At 45.2% G+C, this 21724-nt stretch overlaps 1 protein-coding gene across 1 annotated transcript in view; it reads left to right on the top strand.

Annotated features, from left to right (window-relative positions):
* Positions 1-21724, top strand: part of LOC144823882 (mucin-5AC-like) — a 663881-nt gene that overhangs the window by 513688 nt on the left and 128469 nt on the right. The window contains exons 33-35 of the mRNA XM_078682770.1: positions 497-1288; positions 3235-3552; positions 5726-6517. Coding sequence (XP_078538896.1) covers positions 497-1288; positions 3235-3552; positions 5726-6517 — 1902 coding nt within the window. The remainder of the gene's footprint in view (positions 1-496; positions 1289-3234; positions 3553-5725; positions 6518-21724) is intronic.

Genomic DNA, 21724 nt, shown 5'->3' with positions numbered 1-21724 from the left:
TTCTAAGTTAATTGATTACACATGCTTACAAGTAAACAGAAAGTTCAATAATAACAAAAAACATGAGTCTTCCATGTTATCAAATATTCTATCCAACCTAGATACTCAGTTATATTCCATATCACATCAAGAAAATTCCCAAAGTGAAGTTAATGTTTTCAAAGTACTCGAGTGGAAAGGCATGTGTGTGTACCTAGCAGACGTCAAGACTATTTCTTTTCTCACCTGAAGTGAAACGATATGTGACACATTTTTAAAGTTGCTTACTACTGGCCTGTCCGATTTATCTAGTGCATTCAAGCAATTATATACGGCTTGTCAGTTTAGGTCATGTTAGGGAAGATCTGGAGTAATAATGATCATTTTCATCCTTAATGAAGCATTGTTCAGTGTGGAGGCTACAAGAAGCTAGCAGTTTTTACATCGTGTATTATGCCATATAAATGTTGAATTATAAAATGTTTGTAAAACAAGATCGTTTTCTTCTCCTGAACAGAGCCACCTGCAGCAGACTGTCTTCTTGCACATGAAACTCTAACCTGGACACATTGGCTTGACACAACAAATCCAAAGACTGGGGATGGCGATATTGAGACAATGCCTAATATAATAGCTGCTGGGAATGAAGTTTGCAGTGCTCCAAGAGATGTTCAGTGCCAAGCTGAAAAGCACCCTAATACACCCATAACAGAACTTGGCCAAGAAGTGAAATGTGATAAATCACTTGGACTTACATGTTACAATATAAAACAGCAAAATCCACCATGTTTAAACTTTCAAATTAGATTTTTATGTGCCAGCTACAACTTTGAGCCATGTGAAACATCAACATCAACACATCCAACGTCCACCGTAACTAGAATTACAGCAACCACTGAAGAGTATGTAGGCACCACAGCCAGCACGTCTTCATCTGCAGCCTCTTCAAGAAGCATTTCATCTTTTTCAATGAGTACAGCTGCTCCTTCCTCTTCAAGATATGCAGCCATTACCACCTCCTCTACAACAACTATGAGTACCACCTCGGCTACAAGCCCTATAGGCAGTAGTCTATCCTCAAGAAATACTGCTACTGCAGCATATACTCAAAAGCCCATGAAGAGCACACACTCAACATTAACTTCAAGTAGTCCATCTTCTACAGCATCTACATCCAGTACACTCTCACCACAAATTACTAGAAGTATGCCATTGTCTACAATGTCTACCACGAGTGTTCCCTCATCAAGAGTCTCAGCAACTATTCACCCATTTAAAACCACTTATTCAGTTGCTAGTCCATCAACTGGTGAGGATCCATATTTTCCCTGTTTTTCTCTTGAGAGTGTTATACTTCCCACGATTCCTTAAACTGGAAATTACTGTTTGTTTCTCAACAATTCCCTTATTATCCCATCAAAATTTCCTTTTCAAGGCATGTTGTGTGTGTCAACCCCCTATGCATAAAGATATTTCCAGCTGTGCGAGCCTACCATTTTCAGATACCATTCAGAAAAATTGGGATTTATCATCATGTGTAACCTATTCTGCCCTTAAATTGGAAGAGCTAGTTTTATCACAGACAATAGACAAAACATTCAATTGTCCTGCAGTTTAAAATCATATCCAGGGTCACTTGTCTCTTTTTTCAAATTCATGTACATTCTTCTCTTCAGGAGTGTACTTTTGTAGTCAATACACTTCAGAAAATGTACAACTTTCAATAAGAATCTATTCAAAATGTCTCGAAACTTCTTCTCCTTGTGATGTGCCATCTACAGTACTACAGTACAGGACACAGTACTGTAAATCGTTTCTGCAAAATTGATTTGAAATTTGTTAATGGCCCTCAGTTTACTAATGTACACACCCCATATATTTCTGAAGGCCTGTAAATCCGTAAAGGCTACATTAAATGTGGACCAGCAGTGCTATTCTAGCAATAAAGTTTGCAGCAATGCATTCAGTTTGCTAGAGCATGGAACACCTCTTTTAGATTGATTTCGACAAGGGCTCTGACTATCATGTGCTGTGCATTCTTTTCTTATGGGAATAGGTGTTTCTCTGCCACAGTGATATAACTGTTATTTGTACATTGAAAAATCCTGAGGTAAATAATATTGCATAGATTCTCGTAAGAACTATCTAGCTTGTTAGCCAACACATATGCAGAGTTTATTGTATAAGGAGACTGGTAACCTCATTTACAAGGAAAATCAAATAATCAAATATTTTTAAGCCCCCACTGCATCTCTTTCACTAATGTGTGTAAATATTACCATCAGAGAAGGTATGTATACTGGGGCTTACATTTTCTGCCAGAGGAGGTGCTTCCCACATTCATCATTTCACAGTTAGTAAAGGAGTTACAGCGTAGTTAGAGCTGTAAAATTCTGAATATATTTTAATTCTAGTGTATAAAGTTTACTAAGAATTCCCTAAACCAAATCTGTGATGAGAAATAAAACCTTGCAAGTCTGAAAATGCTGCTCATGCTGCTATTCTAAAACTCAAACAAACTGCTATTTGCATTGAAGCAGGATTATTGGTCCCTTCAGAATGAGGGTGAAAATGTGTTTTTAATCTTTACTGATAGACACCTACAACGTTATCATTGTCTGGTTATTCAGAATATTTCAATTTTTAAAGATAGTCATTTGAACGAAACACACAATTTTGTTCACATCTTGACTATCACTCTGTGTCTGTTGAAAAATCAAAAATAAACATGTCATTAATTTGCTTTATATTAACCCTTTGATGCTCTTGGCGGAACCCAGCTGTCAAGAGCCACGGGTGGCCTGTGCACATGATGGTTGGGTTCCTTCACAACTACGCCAGCGATTAAAATATCCAGCACCAAAGTGGAATTGCTGCCGCAGGCAAGGTGCTAATCCTCAATTATTTAAAAAAAAAATAAGAGGTGACTAGCCTAATATTTTAGGAGATTTTTCTTGAACCAAACCTAAATCCACAACTTTAAATGAAAGGTCTGTTTTACAAGCACATTTAATTTGTCCAAAACTACATTTGTAAAGACGCTTTGCAGATTGACTTTGAAGAGTTAACTCTTTCACATAGTTTGTTGGGTAAGAATGGCAATAATGTTGTTTTAGGATTCTATCTAATGCAAGTGAAGTTGTAATACAATGTGAAACAATTTGGTTATACATGTAAGAGTACAGGGATTACTGATGACATTATACTGTTGTACAATCAACTCATTCAGTTTACCTTTCAATTCATATTAAACAGAGAAACCACCTGCGCACTGTGTCTATGTGCATGAAGTTTGCCATTGGTCAGAGTGGTATGATGAAACAAATCCAGCCGATGGTCGTGGCGACTTTGAGACACTTGAAAATTTAAGAGCAAAAGGAAAAAATATATGCAAGGATCCAAGAGAAGTTGAATGCAGAGCAGAAAAGTATACCGATACACCTTTAGAATACCTTGGCCAGATTGTACAATGTAATACATCTGGCTTTGTTTGTCGCAATACGGATCAGAGTCCACCAGTCTGCTTCAACTATCAAGCTAGATTCCTATGCTGCTCATATGAGGCATGTGATGGTAAGACATAAATTGGTTACTATATATTTTCCAATACCCAATTTTATGACTTTGTTTATTAACTGTTCTCTACCTAGACACAAAATATTAGTATTTATTTGCAGTTTTTACCGAGTATATTGTATATCACCATATTATGGCTTCAGGTTTTTGGGAATTTTTTGGATTAGTAAGTGGCCTCCTATCAGATTATGCTTGGAGACGTCCAGGGAGTAATACTGTCCTTGTGAAGTATGTCCAGATCTCCAAACACCTCTAAGTGACAGGACAAGATGATTCTTTGGTTTCTGTGCTTGCCAGGAGAGGAACATGATGATGTAAAAATCAATATATTACACTTTCTACTGAATAATTAAATACTTTTCCCAGACTTACCAGACTGCTCAGTAGCTTATCACTATCGCACCTATTTCTCATGATATTTGAAAACCTTGGGCCATATTATCAAGGGGGTTTATCTCTGCTTTTTTGGCTTTAAAAGCCAAGAAAGCAGAGATAAAATTATCTCCCTATTACCTAGCTGTCACTAACACCAGTTAGCGACAGCTAGTAGGAGATAGCGACCATCTTGGGCCCCGCTTTACATGTCAGAGAAATTTATCACTAATGACATGCAGAGTGGGCGTGCCAAGATGTTAGCGACTGGAAACAGTCGCTTACATCGCTAGCTCCTATTACCAACTTTTAGAGATATTCGCGCTAAGCGCGAATATCTCCAAAAGCTAACACCTGCCCCTGAGCAGTTCTTAGCCATGTTATCCAATGGGAGGTGGATAACATGGCTAAGAGCATTAGCTCGGTAATGCATGAATATCGCTGACTTTTCAGCGATATTCATGCATTTCGGCCGATTTTTATCGCTTAGGAGATAAACCTTGATAATAGCAAGGTTCCTAAGTGATAAAAATCGCCGCAGCATGGCGATAAAAATATTGCCGCTAAGCCAACATAGCGATAATTATCGCAAGTTGTTGGTAATATGCCCCCTTGAGTCTACAAATTGTAAAGGGACAACATATACTTGGAGGAATAGTAAAAGAACTATACATTACTGCTGACTTGTAAAATACTAAGAAACAATATGCTACCTATCATGCTAACCTCAGTAATGGTAGAAAATCAAAAGTGTACAACATTCATGTCAAACCTATCAGCAATGAAAATCCACATATATCTAGTAAGTCAGTATTAATCATTGTAAAAACAAATTCTAGTTTCACACTATTAGATTAGTCAACACATTGGAAGCTAAGAACTCAAATTTACAAAGGAGCATTTCTGCAGTCTCTCAGGACATGCAAAAATGCCCCCAGGCACATTGACTTTTACACCATTCAATCTAATGAGTGTTTTCTAGAGGCACACTTCATATCAGCAGCCATTCAGAGTCTAGGGATTGCTAATCTCACCCCAAGGCATTCTACATGCCTTCTATATTCAGCTGTTATGGAGAAACCATGAATCACTCTCACAATTCCCGTTATTACAAGTCATCACCCATGTGCTGCCCAAGTGCTTCAAGGAAAATATTTTGTTTCACAGGACTGAGCACTTTTCTACCAGGAGCAAAACCATCTTAAGAGTTAGAAGATGCAAAATGTAATGGTAATCATTGGTCATACATGATCATGAAATAATGTACTCCCATTCAGATCCATTAAGTCCTGATTGGAAGCTTTCTAAGTTACTTGATTACACATGCTTACAAGTAAACAGAAAGTTTAATAATAACAAAAAACATGAGTCTTCCATGTTATCAAATATTCTATCCAACCTGGATACTCAGTTATATTCCATATCACATCAAGAAAATTCCCAAAGTTAAGTTAATGTTTTCAAAGTACTCGAGTGGAAAGGCATGTGTGTGTACCTAGCAGACGTCAAGACTATTTCTTTTCTCACCTGAAGTGATACGATATGTGACACATTTTTAAAGTTGCATACTACTGGCCTGTCCGATTTATCTAGTGCATTCAAGCAATCATATACGGCTTGTCAGTTTAGGTGATGTTAGGGAAGATCTGGAGTAATAATGATCATTTTCATCCTGAATGAAGCATTATTCAGTGTGGAGGCTACAACAAGCTAGCAGTTTTTACATCTTGTATTATGCCATATAAATGTTGAATTGTAAAATGTCTGTAAAACAACATCATTTTCTTCTCCTGAACAGAGCCACCTGCAGTAGACTGTCTTCTTGCACATGAAACTCTAACCTGGACACATTGGCTTGACACAACAAATCCAAAGACTGGGGATGGCGATATTGAGACAATGCCTAATATAATAGCTGCTGGGAATGAAGTTTGCAGTACTCCAAGAGATGTTCAGTGCCAAGCTGAAAAGCACCCTAATACACCCATAACAGAACTTGGCCAAGAAGTGAAATGTGATAAATCACTTGGACTTACATGTTACAATATAAAACAGCAAAATCCACCATGTTTAAACTTTCAAATTAGATTTTTATGTGCCAGCTACAACTTTGAGCCATGTGAAACATCAACATCAACACATCCAACGTCCACCGTAACTAGAATTACAGCAACCACTGAAGAGTATGTAGGCACCACAGCCAGCACGTCTTCATCTGCAGCCTCTTCAAGAAGCATTTCATCGTTTTCAATGAGTACAGCTGCTCCTTCCTCTTCAAGATATGCAGCCATTACCACCTCCTCTACAAAAACTATGAGTACCACCTCGGCTACAAGCCCTATAGGCAGTAGTCTATCCTCAAGAAAAACTGCTACTGCAGTATATACTCAAAAGCCCATGAAGAGCACACACTCAACATTAACTTCAAGTAGTCCATCTTCTACAACATCTACATCCAGTACACTCTCACCACCAATTACTAAAAGTATGCCATTGTCTACAACGTCCACCACGAGTGTTCCCTCATTAAGAGTCTCAGAAACCATTCACCCAATTACAACCACGTATTATGTTGCTAGCCCATCAACTGGTGAGAATCCAATTTATTTCTCTAATGAGTGTTATACTTCCCATGATTCCTTAAACTGCAGATTACTGTTTGTTTTTCAACATTTCCTTTATCATCTCCTCACAATTTCAGTTTCAATGCATGATGTATGCGGCAACCCCATGCCTAAAGATATTTCCAGATGTATGAGCCTACCATTGAGAAAAATTGGGATTTATCATTATGTGTAACCTATTATGCCCTTCCTTTGATAGAGCTGTTTTTATCTCAGAATAAAAACACTCACAAGTCCTGCAGTTTGCTATCATCTCCAGGGACACTTATATATTTTTTCTAATTCATTTAAATGCTTCTCTCCAGGAGTGTACTTTTGTAGTTAATGCACTTCAGGAAATGTACAGACACTTCTTGTCCTTGTATTGTGCCACCTACAATACAGGACATAGTCCTGTAAATTGTGCCTGCGAATTGGTTTGAAAATTGTTAATGGCCCTCAGTATACTGAGGTACCCACCACATATATAAGTGAAGGCCTGTAAATCCCAAAAGGCATCATTAAATGTGAACAGGCAGTACTATTCTAGCAATATTGTTTGCAGCAATGCATTCAGTTTGCTACAGCGTAGAACACTGCTTTCAGATTGATTTAGACAAGGGCTCTAACCATCGGAGCTGTGCATTGTTTTCTCATGGCAATAGATGTTTCTCTGCCGCAGAGATATAACTATTATTGATACATCGAAAGATCCTGAAGTAAATAACGATCCTTCTAGCTTGTTGGCCAACACATGTACAGAGTACAAGGAGACTGGTAACCTCATTTACGAAGAAAATCAAATAATCGAAGATGTATAGGCCCTGAATGCATCTCTTTCACTAATCAATGTAAATATTACCATCAGGGGAAGTATCTATTCTGAGGCTTACACTTTCTGCCTGAGGAGATATTACCCAATTTCATCATTTCACAATTAGTGAAGGAGTTACAGCATAATTTCCAGAGTTCGAGCTGTAAAATTCTAAATATATTTTAATTCTACTGTAGAAATGTTTGCTAAGAATTTCCTAAACAAAATCGGTGATGAGATAAACAACCTTGCAAGTCTGAAAATGCTGCACATACTGTAATTCTAAAACTTAAAAAATTCCTATTCGGTGAGTTGCCCCTCTTCCTTTTTCTGTGCTGTCAATGACAGCCACGACTTGCAATAGACACACCCTCATGCCTTCCTGCTATATTCTGTGCATATTGTCTCTGTGACCTGGATGTAGGAGTTCTTTCATCTGTTGTATGAGAAAGTGTGTATGTTCTGTACTGCTCTTGCCTCCTTCTTTAACTTGAAACAACTTACTATTGTTGTCATTTATTGTAGGAATCCTTTCCTTACTATATTTTTCTTTAATCTGGCCTGTCGATGCAAGACTCTTACCGCCTTACGCCACCTTGATCATGTCAACTCCCTCATGATGATGCACCTAGTGCAATGCGCACCATTGGCGCTAAGTAGCGCTGACACCGCTCACTGTACAGCACCCTGCCTCGCAATTGCATGCTGCGCTGAATGATTCTGCAGCGGCCACCACTGCAATTACCTTGAATGGCAGGGCTCACTGAACTGCATCGCGGGTCACTACCGCAGGCAGTGCACTCTGCGCTTTCTCGCAGAGTAGTGCAGCACTCCTACAAGCCATTGTCTCAACATCCTCTCCCCAGGGCAGCACGGGGTCCTCCTGCACACTTCAGTCAGGGCAGATCCAGCCCATAAGAGCCGCCACCATCCTCGTCACCAGTGTGGCGTATTCAGTTCTGGGCGTTCTGTAGACCACCACAGCGCTAGATGATACGAATGGGACACAGACACAAATATTCCAGTAGGTATCGTAGAATGGCCATGAGTGACCGCTACTCCCTTTATTTGTACCCTCGGCCGGCATCCGGCTCTCGGGGTGTGGTGACATGATACTGCGCATAGCCAGGTTGCACTCTACAGCTACCACAAAGGAACCACAGATTTCATGTCTGTAGGAGAGCAGGATCTGCTTACTATGCTTACCCCCACGTTTTGCTGCTGATTCACTCTTTTTCGACTTTAGTCTGGTTGGGGCCCTTTTATCCAGGACCCCAGCCTAGCTGATTCCTCTCTAAATTGATTGCAAGTACATTAGGTACACTGCAGTTTTGTTACTGAGATACCCTTATGAGTCCCTAGTATATGGTACCTTAGGTACCAAGGGCATATGTACCCCAGAGGCCTACCAGTGGCTGCAGCATGTATTATACCACTCCTGGGAAGCCTTCCAAATTGACACTACAGGACTGCTACTGCCGCCTGAGTAAGGTGTGCATGCACCACTTACTAAGATATAGGTTACCTATATCTACCTTTAAATCACTGCACATAGAAACCTATCAGCCACCCCTATGGCAGGCCTTATCAATCCTGAATCAGGGTGCTTGGTTCCGTGTGAGAGTGTGTCCATGCATGAACCGGACCCTTCTGCAGCCTTTGGAATCTATTCTCTTGGGCTGTTCTGTAATGCAGCCAGACCATATACTCTTAAGTGCATTATAGCCTCGCTGTAAATGCTAACTTTGGAAACATGTTGTGTTTGGTGTCAGACACTTTGGAATCCTACCCTCACCCCGCCAGTCCTGGCGCGGGGGTAGAATTCCACCCTTCTAGAGGGAGAGACATGCACACACTGGTACACCCGGTACCAGTTTAAAAGAGCCCTGGCATCACAAAATGGATGCTGCAGCCACAGACACGAGTCTGGCCTACTGCTGCTGACCAAAACTCCAACAGGGGAGGCCTGGACAATAGGTTTCCTGTCACAGGGAGGTGTAACCACCTCCCGGACAGGTGTTAGTGTATTGGGCCTGGGTGGGTGAACTCTGAGAGTGCTTTGAGTCTGCACTGGAGGCACATTTGGTATCCCTGTGCATAGCCCAGTTCAAACCGGTTGCCGGTGCTACCAGCCCCTGCTCTGGCACGAAACTGGACAAAGGAAATGGGTGTAGTAACCCCTCTTTCCAGGCCTTAGGTGGGTCCCCAGAGTGTGTCCAACACCTTTTTTAGGTATAGGTAAGGAATCCCTGGCAACAGGATTTTAGATTACACCTGGATTAAACTCTGAAACTGAATCCTGGAACTTCGATGCTCTACTAAAGACTAGAGGACGGAAGAATCTCCCTTGTGGTCAAGGAGTGACTTACGTGCTTGGCAGGCACCAACAAAGCAATTGCTGGTCTGCATCTCCGAAGCTCCCGCCGGACTCCAAAGTATTTGCAGCCCAGGAAGAGGATTTCCAGACTTCTTAGAGGCCGACCTGAGTCCCCAGCAAAGCTGAGACCCGCAGCCCTTGTGAGTGACGTGGAACCGCAACTTCTGGACACTGTGCACATTTGCAAGTTCATTGACTTCTCGACGTCTCTTAAAGTTGTGCTTGTAGCCCACCCCCGAGCACCATCTGTTCCGAAGATTGTGGGCCTACACTCCAAGAGTGTTCCGAGAGCTTGCTTCTTGCATTTTCGCTTGAGGCCCCTCTGCGATCCCTGGTCCATCAACTGGTGGGTTAGTACGAAGTCAACTCTGATTTTCTTGGGCTTCCCTGGTCGCTCCAGATGTGCCCCAACTCTCCACCGCGTGGTGAGTCCCTCGGTCCTTGCTGGTTCACACCAAAGCATTTCTTTGATTCCTGCGTGGGATGCTGCTGCCAAGACTTGTTGGGTCTAATCTGGGCACCGACACCGCAGCACTCGACATCTTTTGTGGGACAGCTCAATTCCAGATCCTGGTTGTCGTCGACGCCTCCTGGTCTTCGTGACTGAAGAGTCAAGTTTCACCTCTTTCACCTGAAATCACCTGGCATCAGTGGGCATTCGACTAACGTGCCCCTGGTCACTGGCAAGTGACTCAGACTCTGTTCCCTCTGCTTTCAGGTTCTTCTCATCTTCGATCCAGGCTTGGATCACACCGGGCACTTTCCACTTCGACTGCAGCAGCACTTTGAAGCAGATTGCCATTGAAAACGACGACGGTTCCCGACACCATAAGACAGGTGAGGTAACTCGAGTACTCTGGTGCTCCTGTGGGTGTTGGCCCTACAACCCCTTAAGTCTAAAGGGGTTTGCTCAAAGTCCTCCTCTAAGTGTCCTTTATCTTTAAATTTCCAACCGCGACTTTCCCCACAGTAGCTAACGTGATTTGGGGCTGTGTTCTTCCATTGCAACGCGTCCCCCGTAGGTCCCATGTGTCACTAGCTTGGGTGGTTCCTTGTGGTCCCAATGATTCAACAAGCTTTAGGCCTTGTGTCTAGTCAAGTTGTGGTTCTTAAACCACTTTCTTAATATATGGTTGGTACGCCCCTAGGGCTCAACGTATATTGTGCTTAATTATTGTGTGATATTAAGTGTAACTTATGTGTTTTGACCTCTGGCCTCATAAAGAGATTAATAGGGTGATTTTAGAATAAATACATATATTTTATATATATATACCTGGTGTGGTTCTCCTTTCATTTGGTCATTCAAGGATTATAGACTGGTAAAACAACTGCTTTATATTCCTTCAAGACTTAGCCTGAAGGCTGCTCTCCAAAGCTACCGAAAGGATAGCCTTCAATAAAGGTTGGCTTTAACCTATCACCTCTAAAGGGTTGTTTGGACTGGTACAAGGTGCCCACTATAACTAGTGGACAGCATATGCCAGGCCACTTCTCACACTGTGTGTACTAAAAACATTTATTAAAGAGGCTGCTGTTGCTACCTTTACAGATCCAAGAGACAAGAATCAGATATTGGATCAAGATGATGATCTAGACACAGATTAGAAAGGCACATCTGTACAAGGTGATTAATTGTGGCACCTACTAGAACACATCAGATCAGTTATAGGTTTTGAGAATCCACCCAGAGAAGAGGAAGTGACCTAATCCCAGAATAGTCCTGGGAGTAGGACACTTGCAGTAATAACAGGAATGATTTACCACTCTTATGCAATGAGTGAAAATGTCCCGACAAACAGGCACTTCCCAATTTCTTAAACAAAAGATACATATTTAAAGATTTTGCCTAACACTTCCCACAGGCATGGCCATTAAACATGATTTTAGGTTCACTGGCTTCCACTTTGAATCTAGCTTCTGAGGCTTCACCATCACATAAGGGGTACAACAATTAAAATCAAATCTGAACAGTGCTTATGCTTCTGCAATTCTTTTTGATTAGAGCAAACACCTATGCAAACTTTGCAATTAATATTTTGCTAAAAGATTTCTAACTGTTGTATGACTATATCCAAACCAATGAGGATGCTACCACCATATTGTCTAATATAAAACTGGTATCTGAATTTATGTCTGTAACATCTTTAGCAGGTGCATCTATAGCAGGTCGCAGACTACTCTGGATGAGATCACAGAGACGGGAATCAAACCAAATAAATTTATTTGAGAAGTTGCTATTCACTTGATAGAATCTTTTCAGTCCTGAAGTAGATCAGATGATATAAAATAATAGTAATAATAGGGAATTTTATAAAGCGCCTGGTTACGCCATGTCGGTGTGTCCCCGCGTTAGAATAAGTCAGAGAGGCAAAACAATAAAACCTAGGACGACGTCAGAGCATAACTATTAATGTGAGAACAGGTACGTTTTAAGATCCTTCCTAAACTTCATCTCAGATGGTTCCAACCAGAGGTTAAGAGAGAGTTTATTCCAGCTCTGGGCCGCCAGAAGCCGAAAGGATATACCACCCGTCCTGGCCTTCTTAACCTTAGGGACTGACAGCAGGCCAGTCCCACTTGATCTAAGAGGCCGTGCAGGCGTGTAGGAGGTAAGGAGACTCCGCAGGTACACGAGCCCAGTGCCCTGGATGATGCGATGGCACGCGCAGAGAGCCTTGAACATCACTCTCTTCCTAACTGCGAGCCAATGTAAGGTGTTTAAGGCACTTTTGGAGGCAGCCCTCCTGGGTTGCATGAGGACCAGCCGTGTCGCTGCATTCTGCAGAACCTGAAGTCTGTTTAAACATTTAGCAGTGGCACCCAGATATAGTGTATTGCCATAGTCTAAACGAGAAGTAACAAGGGCATGCACCAGTGTCTTCCTGGTTTCTATAGGGAGGAGATCCATGGTTTTTCATAGGCCCTGTTTTCAATGCAACAGGTCTCGCATTTACGTGAGTTTAAGCTTTGGCATTATAATAATCCACATTTGTTAAGCGCACAATCACCCGTAAGGGTCTCTAGGCGCTGGGGGCCGTAGAAAAGATTAAGCGAGCTATTGCCCAGAGTCACATGGTGCTGGGCTATCCTGCCGCCGGAGCCGGGGATCGAACCCTGATCCCCAGATTTCAGCGTCAGTCGCCCTGGCCGCGGCGCCACACCTCTCACCTCTCCCATTGTAAATGACATTGCCTAATATTTATGTTTTAAAAACAAAAAAACTAAAAAAAGCATTGTCATTTACAATGTCAATAGCTCCACAAAAGTGCGTAAATGTAAGACCTATTGCATTGCAATTGCTTGTATATAGATGTGTTCTGTGCACTTCCTCACACTGGGAATTTCAGCTGTAAGCTAAGAAGTGTAGAACTACAAAACCATCATACATATAATCTGATTTCACTACATAACCTAATTCTGTTTACGATATTTGCCTTACTATATGTATTGTGTATAAGTTTGCCATTCAATTTGCCAAAGAATATTTAAGGAAAAGAAGTGCACACAAGTGTTAACATAACTACGAGGCCGTTTTGTAGGAGTATAAGACTGAATATCTGCACCTTAGATTTGGAATCAAAAAAGTAAGTAATTAAGTGCTCCTCCACAAACTAAAATTCCTCCAACTTCTGCAGATGTGCCCCAATTCATAGCTTATGTTTAGCCAATCTGAATCTTTTGGCCTCCCCAAAACCTTCATGTACAGCTTCTAAGTTTCGGTACTGGCATTTATTGTGACCAATGCTCTGAAGCTCTCTTCCAGCTGACTCGCCTTCTTTCTATCTTCTCGCTCATCAAGACAGCTCTTAAGGATCACCTCGTGTTAGGTGAATCCTCTTATGTAACTGTGATGATATCATAAGCCCCCCGGGAAGAAACGACAGAGGCCTCTGGCAGGTACAAGTAGCTTTATTCATAAAGAGGGAGAGCCTTGTGTGTGCTCTCGGCAGTGTCCCCTCGCCTCGTGTGCACGCCTCGGATTTCCCATGAGGCACCGCGCTGGTCACGTGGGTGCCGAGCACTAGACTTTGACACCACACATCTCCCCCATTTAACAACAATACAGATAAGTATCTGGACAAATGCCTAAGCTTACATGAATGGTGAATAGTATGAGGATAAGTCTATACATAGTCTCTGCATGGTCACCCCTCAACGGAGGAGCCCTAAAGGTAACCGTTGCAGCTACATAAGAGGAACTCTGTAGCTACGTGTGGGGGGTGCAGCATAGGAAAGAGAGAGAGAGAGAGAGCGATTAAAGAGAGAGAGAGATGTATGTGCCCTTGCTGGGGCAGCTAAGAATTAAAGGGTGAGGTGGCACCCCACATGTCTAAGTGGTAAATTTGTTGTATCTTCTTGGTCGCACCACTTGTATCTTCTTGGTCGCACCACTAATCTACCTGTGCGGGTGCGTGTGCCGGAGGTCTGCTCCTCGTGTGTTTCTCTCTCCAGGCCTTTGTTGTGTGAGGTGGATGCCCTTTGCCTTATCTCTAGGGTGTCTGTGTGATTGGGCATCTGGGGTGGTGTGTGCTGTGCAAAGGCGTTGTTGTTCCTTTCTTCTGCGGACCCGGCACTGCCCCCTGTTCCCCCTTTTGGGCAACAAGCCCTGGAGTCACTGGTATAGACGTTGTCGTCCAGATCCACATTCACTCCTTGAGATCCAGCTGTTGAGGGGGAGCCATTGATCTGCCACTGCAGGACCTTGCTGCACTTCACCATTCTGCTGTGGGCTATACATTACCGTTGCTCAGTAATGCAGAACAAGAGTACAGTTCTCTGATTTGTAGGGGCTGGCTGATTTTGCTGTCGCCTTTCTTTTCAAAGTGGCCCAATTTCACTCTTACCCAGTCTCCTTGGGCTAAGGAGACCTCACCCACTCCATGCGTCCAGTCATAGTTATCCTTGTTGGTCTTTTGAGTTTTCAGTATGTTGCTTCTGACTACTGCAGGCCACCATCTCCTTTGAAGTTTCAAATCCATCCATATCGGGCTGTCTCTTGTGAATGGCTCCCTTCCTTGCAGTACCCTGAACGGGCTGTACCCTGTCAAGTCAAGTCAAGTCAAGTCAAGTTTAGATTTGTATAGCGCACTACTCACCCAGAGGGTCTCAAGGCGCTTGAGGGGGGGGGGAGCTTTACTTATCAAATATCCAAGTTTTTAGTTGTTTTCTGAAGGAGAGGTGGTTCTGTGTAAGGCAGAGGTGGGTGGGGAGGGAGTTCCAGGTCTTGGCCGCTAAGTAGGAGAAGGATCTTCCCCCCATGGTGGATCTTTGGATGCGTGGAACTGCAGCGAGGGCTTGATTGGACGATCGAAGTTGGCGGGTGGGGGTGTAAAAGGACAGGCGCATGTTGAGGTATTCTGGTCCAAGGTCGTAGAGGGCTTTGTGTGCGTGGGTGAGGAGGCGGAACGTTATTCTCTTGTTGACGGGAAGCCAGTGGAGGTCTCTCAGGTGACCTGAAATATGATCTTGGCGGGGGATGTCTAGGATGAGTCTGGCTGAGGCGTTTTGGATGCGTTGGAGTTTTTTCTGTAGTTTGGTTGTGGTTCCGGCGTAAAGGGTGTTTCCATAGTCCAGTCGGCTTGTGACAAGTGCATGGGTGACCGACTTTCTTGTTTCGGTGGGGATCCAACGGAAGATTTTTTTGAGCATACGTAGTGTGTTGAAGCATGATGATGAGACGGCGTTGACTTGTCTGGTCATCGTGAGGGAGGAGTCCAGAATGAAGCCCAGGTTACGTGCGTGGTCCGTTGGTGTGGGTGCGGTTCCCAGGGTCGGTGGCAATGTGGTAAATGCTTACTATATCTTTTCCCCTCTACCACTGCATCAGAATGTCCTGTGACATCATGGAATGTTAAGTGCCTGACTCTAGCTAGAGAGTCAGTTGGTCATCTCAGGCTGAGGAGCTGGAAGCTCTCTCCTGGTGGGGTTTTCTCCTTGTAACTTCCTATCCTGTAACCTGTAACCTGCCACCTTACTACCTGCTAATAAAGAAGGATCTACTGCTACACCTGGACTACGCATCGTTGTTTGTGTACCACAATTTGGCGACGATTTTCTTGGACTAACCTACGCTGCACAGAAACAGGATTGCAATTCAGCTTTAAGGAAACCAAGGACTGTTCCATCATTGTTTGTGTACCACAGGCAACCATGAGTCGTCCCAGGCGGAGGGGGATGAACCTAAGATGAGTACTTCCGTTTTGTCCGAGTTCAGTTTTAAACGGCTGTTCTTCATCCACTCGGCTACTTCTTTCATCCCTTCGTGTAGGTTGGTTTTGGCGGTGTTTGGGTCATTGGTGAGGGAGAGGATCAACTGGGTGTCGTCTGCGTAGGAGATAATGTTGAGGTTGTGTTGGCGCACAATGGATGCGAGGGGACTCATGTATACGTTGAAGAGGGTGGGACTGAGTGAAGATCCTTGGGGTACGCCGCAGATGACTTTGGTGGCCTCTGGTCTAAAAGGGGGGAGTCGGACTCTCTGGGTTCTTCCTGCAAGGAACGAGATTATCCAATCCAATGCTTTTCCTTGTATTCCGACGTTGCTGAGGCGTTGTATAAGGGTGTTATGACAGACTGTGTCGAAGGCTGCGGAGAGGTCGCGTAGGATGAGGGCAGCAGTTTCTCCGTTGTCCAGTAGGGTTCGAATGTCGTCTGTTGCTGCAATGAGGGCGGTCTCGGTGCTGTGTTTGGCTCGGAAGCCGTACTGTGAAGGGTCGAGGGATTTGTTGGCTTCAAGGAAGGCGGCGAGTTGACTGTTGACGGCTTTCTCAATGACTTTGGCAGGGAATGGGAGAAGCGAAATGGGGCGGTAGTTCTTAAGTTCAGTGGGGTCTGCTGTGGGTTTCTTCAAGAGGGCGCTGAGTTCGGCGTGCTTCCAGCTTTCCGGGAAGGTGGCGGAGTTGAGGGAGCTGTTGATGACGTCTCGAAGATGGGGTGCGATAATGGAGTCTGCTTTGTTGAAAATGTGGTGGGGACATGGGTCGGTTGGCGATCCTGAGTGAATGGTGTTCATCAGGCGGATGGTGTCTTCTGTGGTGATTGGGTTCCAGGCGTAAAGGTTGTTGGAGGGGGGTTTTAGTTCGGGGGTAGGTTGGGTGGGCTGGTCTCCAAAGCTGTTATGTATGTCAGCGATTTTGTTGTGGAAGAACGAGGCTAGAGAGTCGCAGAGGTCTTGGGATGGAGTGATGTCGTTGGTGCCGGCAGTGGGGTTGGTAAACTCTTTGACGATGTTGAATAGTTCTTTGCTGTTGTGGGCATTGTTGTCGAGTCGATCCTTGAGTGCTGATTTCTTGGTGGCTCGGATCAGTTGGTGGTGTTTGCGGGTGGCATTCTTGAAGGTGGTCAGGTTGTCGGTGGTTGGGTTTTTTCGCCAGGCTTTCTTGAGGGTGCGACAGATCTTCTTGGATTTTTTAAGGTCATCATTAAACCAGGGGGCTTTTTTGCTGCCTTGCTTGATTTGATGGTTTTTCAAGGGTGCTAATTCGTCAGTGCTGTGGGTGATCCATTGTGTGAGGTTGGTGGCTGCTTGGTTTGGGTCCGATGATTTTGCAGGATGGTTTTGGTGAATCGATTTGAAGAGCTGGTCGGTGGTAATTTTATTCCAGTTTCTCCGGGGAATTGTTTGTGGGTGGTTGTGGGTTGTGGTCTTTTTGTAGTTGAAGTGAACGCAGCTGTGGTCCATCCAATGGAGAGCTGTGGCGTCATTAAAGGAGATGTGCTTGCTGGAGGTGAAGATTGGGTCGAGCGTGTGCCCGGCAGAGTGGGTGGGGGTGTCAACAAGCTGTTTGAATCCGAGATTGGCGAGGTTGTCCAAAAGAGTGGTGGTGTTGCTGTCGTTGTTCTTTTCCAGGTGGAAGTTGAGGTCTCCCAGTAGGATGTAGTCTTCGGAGGGGAGGGCGTGAGGAATGATGAAGTCAGTGATGTCTTCGCTGAATTGTGTGCGGGGTCTGGGTGGTCCATAGATGAGGGTGCCTCTGAGTGTGGTCTTAGGGTCGGTGTGAATCTGGAAGTGAAGGTGTTCGGCGGCTGCGAGGTTATCGTCGGAACTGGTCGTGATGCGGATGGTGTTCTTATGAATGATGGCGATTCCTCCTCCTGTTTGGTTGATGCGGTCCTTTCGGATGATCTTGTAGCCGTCCGGGATGGCAATGGCGACGTTGGGCGCTGATGAGGCGTTCACCCAGGTTTCTGTAAGAAAGGCGACGTCCGGCGATGTGGTGTCGAGTAGGTTCCAAAGTTCAATGGCGTGTCTGTGGACCGAGCGGGTGTTGAGTAGGAAGCACTTCAGGTGGTTAGTGTCGGAGCTCTGTTTGGAGTTTATGGATTTGGTGTGGGTCCTGATGCAGTCGAGCTTGCAGGAGTGGCAGGTGAAGGGTCCATGGGTGTGTCAGGGGGCGGCTTGGTAGCAGTCTGGGAGACGGCCAGAGTTGAGTGCTGAGAGGGTAGCGGAGTCGTACGTAATGCGGGTGGAGAGGAGTTTGCGGGGACCAGGGGGTCTGGCGCTGGGCGCGGTCCAGGCGCGGACGGGCGTAGACGGGCTTACCTTTGGCGCACCTTCGGCGCGCGTTCGCTGCACGTGAACGCTGCGCGCAAATGCGTCTGTCATATGTGGATAGTGGAGGGGGCGGAGCGAGGGAGGAGCAGCTGGGAGGCGGGAGCGGGGTGGAGAGCCGGGCAGGGAGGCACAACAACAAACAACAAAATGGCAGCAAGCCAAAAGCCTAACAGGACGAGATTGGGGCACAACTTTGATATTGGCTATGAAATGGCCAGTGGTACCGGCAGAATCAGGCACAAATGAACAACTCAGGCTAAGGCAGCAAAGCACAACCGAATGACCATGAATGCGCACCTCAGCAACACAGCGCTACGATACAAATGCAATCAGCAGTCAGGCACAATTATATGCAGGAGCAATGCGAGCAATGCGAGTAATGCGCTATGGCTTTAAATAGCAAAGAGCGGTCTGGCAGTATAGCGCTACGATACCAATCAGAGCCTGGAGCAGCGTGAGGAGCGACCGCTTCTGATGAACTCAGGACGGTCACCTGTGAGGGTGGGAGTGATGCGATTGGCCCATACTGTGTTTTTGACTTCTGTCTCCCAGTTCTTGCCCGTACTGATGGCGGCCTGGACTGAACCCATGATTACGCGGTTTAACCGTTCTGCTTGGCCGTTACCTGCGGGGTGGTACACTGGCGTGTGTTTGTCTCAGATGCCATTTCTCCCAAGGAAGGCAATACACTTTTACGAGGTGAACTGGGGACCGTTGTCGCTTGTGAGGACTCTCGGAATTCCTTCCCTCAAGAACGCATTTGTCAAGAATGTGATGACGGCATCGGTGTCCACTGTGTCGCATATGTCTACTCCCAGCCATTTCGAGTATCTGTCAACAAGGACTAGTACGTATTTGGGTACTCCCCACATGTCCAGGATGGGGCCTAATATGTCCACTGACATCTCTTCCCATGGGTTTGTGGGCAAGCTGAATTCCCCCATCGGGGGTCTCAGCGAAGTGTGCACTTTGTCTGCGTTGGCGCTATGCTGGAAATCTTGCCCAAATCTTTCCACCGAGTTATCCACCGCTGGCCACCAGTACGACTGTTTCACCCTTAGTTTGGATTTGACGATGCCCAGATGGCCTTCGTGCAGTACGATGAGGAGGCGGTCCAGCAAAGCCTTCGGAGGGACATCTTTGCATCTTTGCTTCGGTGGCATCTTTGCTGAGGGATAATTCCTCGCGCACCTCCCAATACTTCCGGAGTTCGTCCTTCAAGTGCTTCTTCTCCGGCCAGCACCGAGTGATGAAGGACTTCAAATTGGAGAGATCTGGGTCATGTTCGTAGGCTGTTTTCCAATCTTGTGCGCTGATGATGGACTCTTGGTCTGCCGTGAGTGCCACTTGGAACTCTTCCCAACCGTGTGTGGGGCAACTTCCATTGCGGCTTAACGGCTGAGAAAGTCAGCCACTTTGTTCTTGTGGCCCGGCAGGTATTCAACCTCATAGATGAAATCCAGGAGCCAGAGCATCATTTAGGTGATGCGCGGGACGGCTTTGGCATGCCCGCTGGAAGTGAGGACTTTGAGGAGCGTGAATTTGCAGCCCCAGAGGTATTACCAATTTTCCATGGCCCAGATGGAAGCCAGCATTTCTTTTCCTATGATGCTGAATTTTTCCTCGTGGGGAGCGAGGGAGCAGGACGCGAAACCTATGGTTACTTCCATGCCGTCCGTGAAGAGTTGTGACAGGACTGCCCCTAAACCCTTCTCGCTGGCATGAGCTTTCGAACCCTAGCAGTGGGATGGCTTCGCTGGTGTTGTTTTTGATGGTCTAAAATTCTGCATCTGCTTCTGTTGACCAGTTGAACGTGTTCTTCTCCTTCAGCAGCTGGTGCAAGTTGTGAGTCTTGGTTGCGAAGTTCCTGACGAATTTGCTATAGAACTCTACCAGTCCAAGAAAGAAGCGTACTTCATCTTTGGTTCGAGGTCTGGGCACCAACCGGATGGCTTTGAGTTGGCTTTCTTCGGAGATATCCCATGTTCACCAATCTCATGCCCCAGGTACGTGACTCTGCGTAGACCGAACCTGCATTTTTCCAGTTCAGCGGTGAGGCCATTGGTTGAGAGGGTTTGCAGGACTATTGGAAGGCACTCATCGTGTTCTGTCTTGGTTCTGCCCGTTACGAGAATGTCGTCCTGGAAGTATAAGACGTCACAGCAGTCTTTGAACAAGTTAAGCATTAGTTTCTGGAATACCAACGCTGCAGACGCCAATCCAAAGGGCAAAATCCGAAATCGGTATCAGCCAAATGGGGTAATGAAGGAGGTCAACTTCCTAGACGAAGGATGAAGCAAGATTTGATGGTATGGGGCCGTTAAGTCTATGGTCGAAAACCACTTGATTCCGTTGGTTTGCGGTAGCATGTTGTTGTTCCGTGGTAGTGGGAACTTGTCAACTAGTATGTTTTTGTTGAGTTCTGGAAGGTCGATGCAAAGGCGTACTTTCCCATTTGGCTTGCGTGCCACTACCAAGGGCACCAGCCACTCGGCTCTTTTGATGGGCTCTATAATGCCGTTGTCTTCCAGGCGCTGCAATTCCTGTTGCACTGCTTCCCTGCAGTTGAACTGGATTTTCTGCACCTTGTGACTGACTGGTACAGAATTGTCTTTCAGCTGTATTTTGTGTGTAAACTTTGACAGTTGCCCGATGGTTCAGCCAAAGACGTTGGGGAATTATTTGCGCAGTTTGGCTACGTCAAGTCTGGGAGAATCGTCCGTCATTAGTACTTGCTTTTCTCCTCCGGGGTTGAGTTGGATGCCCAGCGCTCCTTGGTCGACCCATCCGAGGACCTGTTTCGGTCACGTACAATTTGCCTGTTGTGTCTCGCCCCTTGAACTTGAAGTGGAGTTGCCTGAACCCTATCATGGAGGATCTTTTCCCCTGTGAAAGTGACAGGATGTATGTCTGTAGGGTGTAGGTGCTGTCCTAGGGTGCTGGCAAAATCCCTGTCCCATATGTCTTTCTGTATGATCATGAATGGGGACCCTGAGTCTGCTATCATGGATATCTGGACCCCCTATGGGTAATAGATTGGATGGTTTCCTTCTGGAGTTGTAATCAATGCCAAACACCTGTTCGTCAATGCACAAGATGCAATCATCATCACCATCCCCCTCCCTCACTTCGGGCTCCGAGTCATACATGACACATTTAACAGCGCCGCTGTTGGGTCTTCGCCAGCAGACTTTGCCAAAGTGTCCCATCACCCCACAAAAGGAACACTTTACATGGAAGGCAGGGCATTGTTTGTCATTGGCCATGTGAGTCTGGCTGCTGCATCTGTAACAGGAGCTTTTTGAGTCAGGGGTAGGTGGTTGGGCCCTGCCAAAATCTTCTTGGGCTGTCAGCCATACTTATGCCCCATGGCGAGCATGGTTTGTCCCTGGAAGTGTTCTTGTTGCTTACTTTACACACAGTCAGTTAGTTGTTGTCTTTTTTGG

The sequence above is a fragment of the Lissotriton helveticus genome, chromosome 3_1 (assembly GCF_964261635.1).
Source record: "Lissotriton helveticus chromosome 3_1, aLisHel1.1, whole genome shotgun sequence".
Classification (NCBI taxonomy): domain Eukaryota; kingdom Metazoa; phylum Chordata; class Amphibia; order Caudata; family Salamandridae; genus Lissotriton; species Lissotriton helveticus.
Note: the sequence above shows the minus strand (reverse complement) of the source record. Positions and strands in the feature narration are given on the sequence as shown.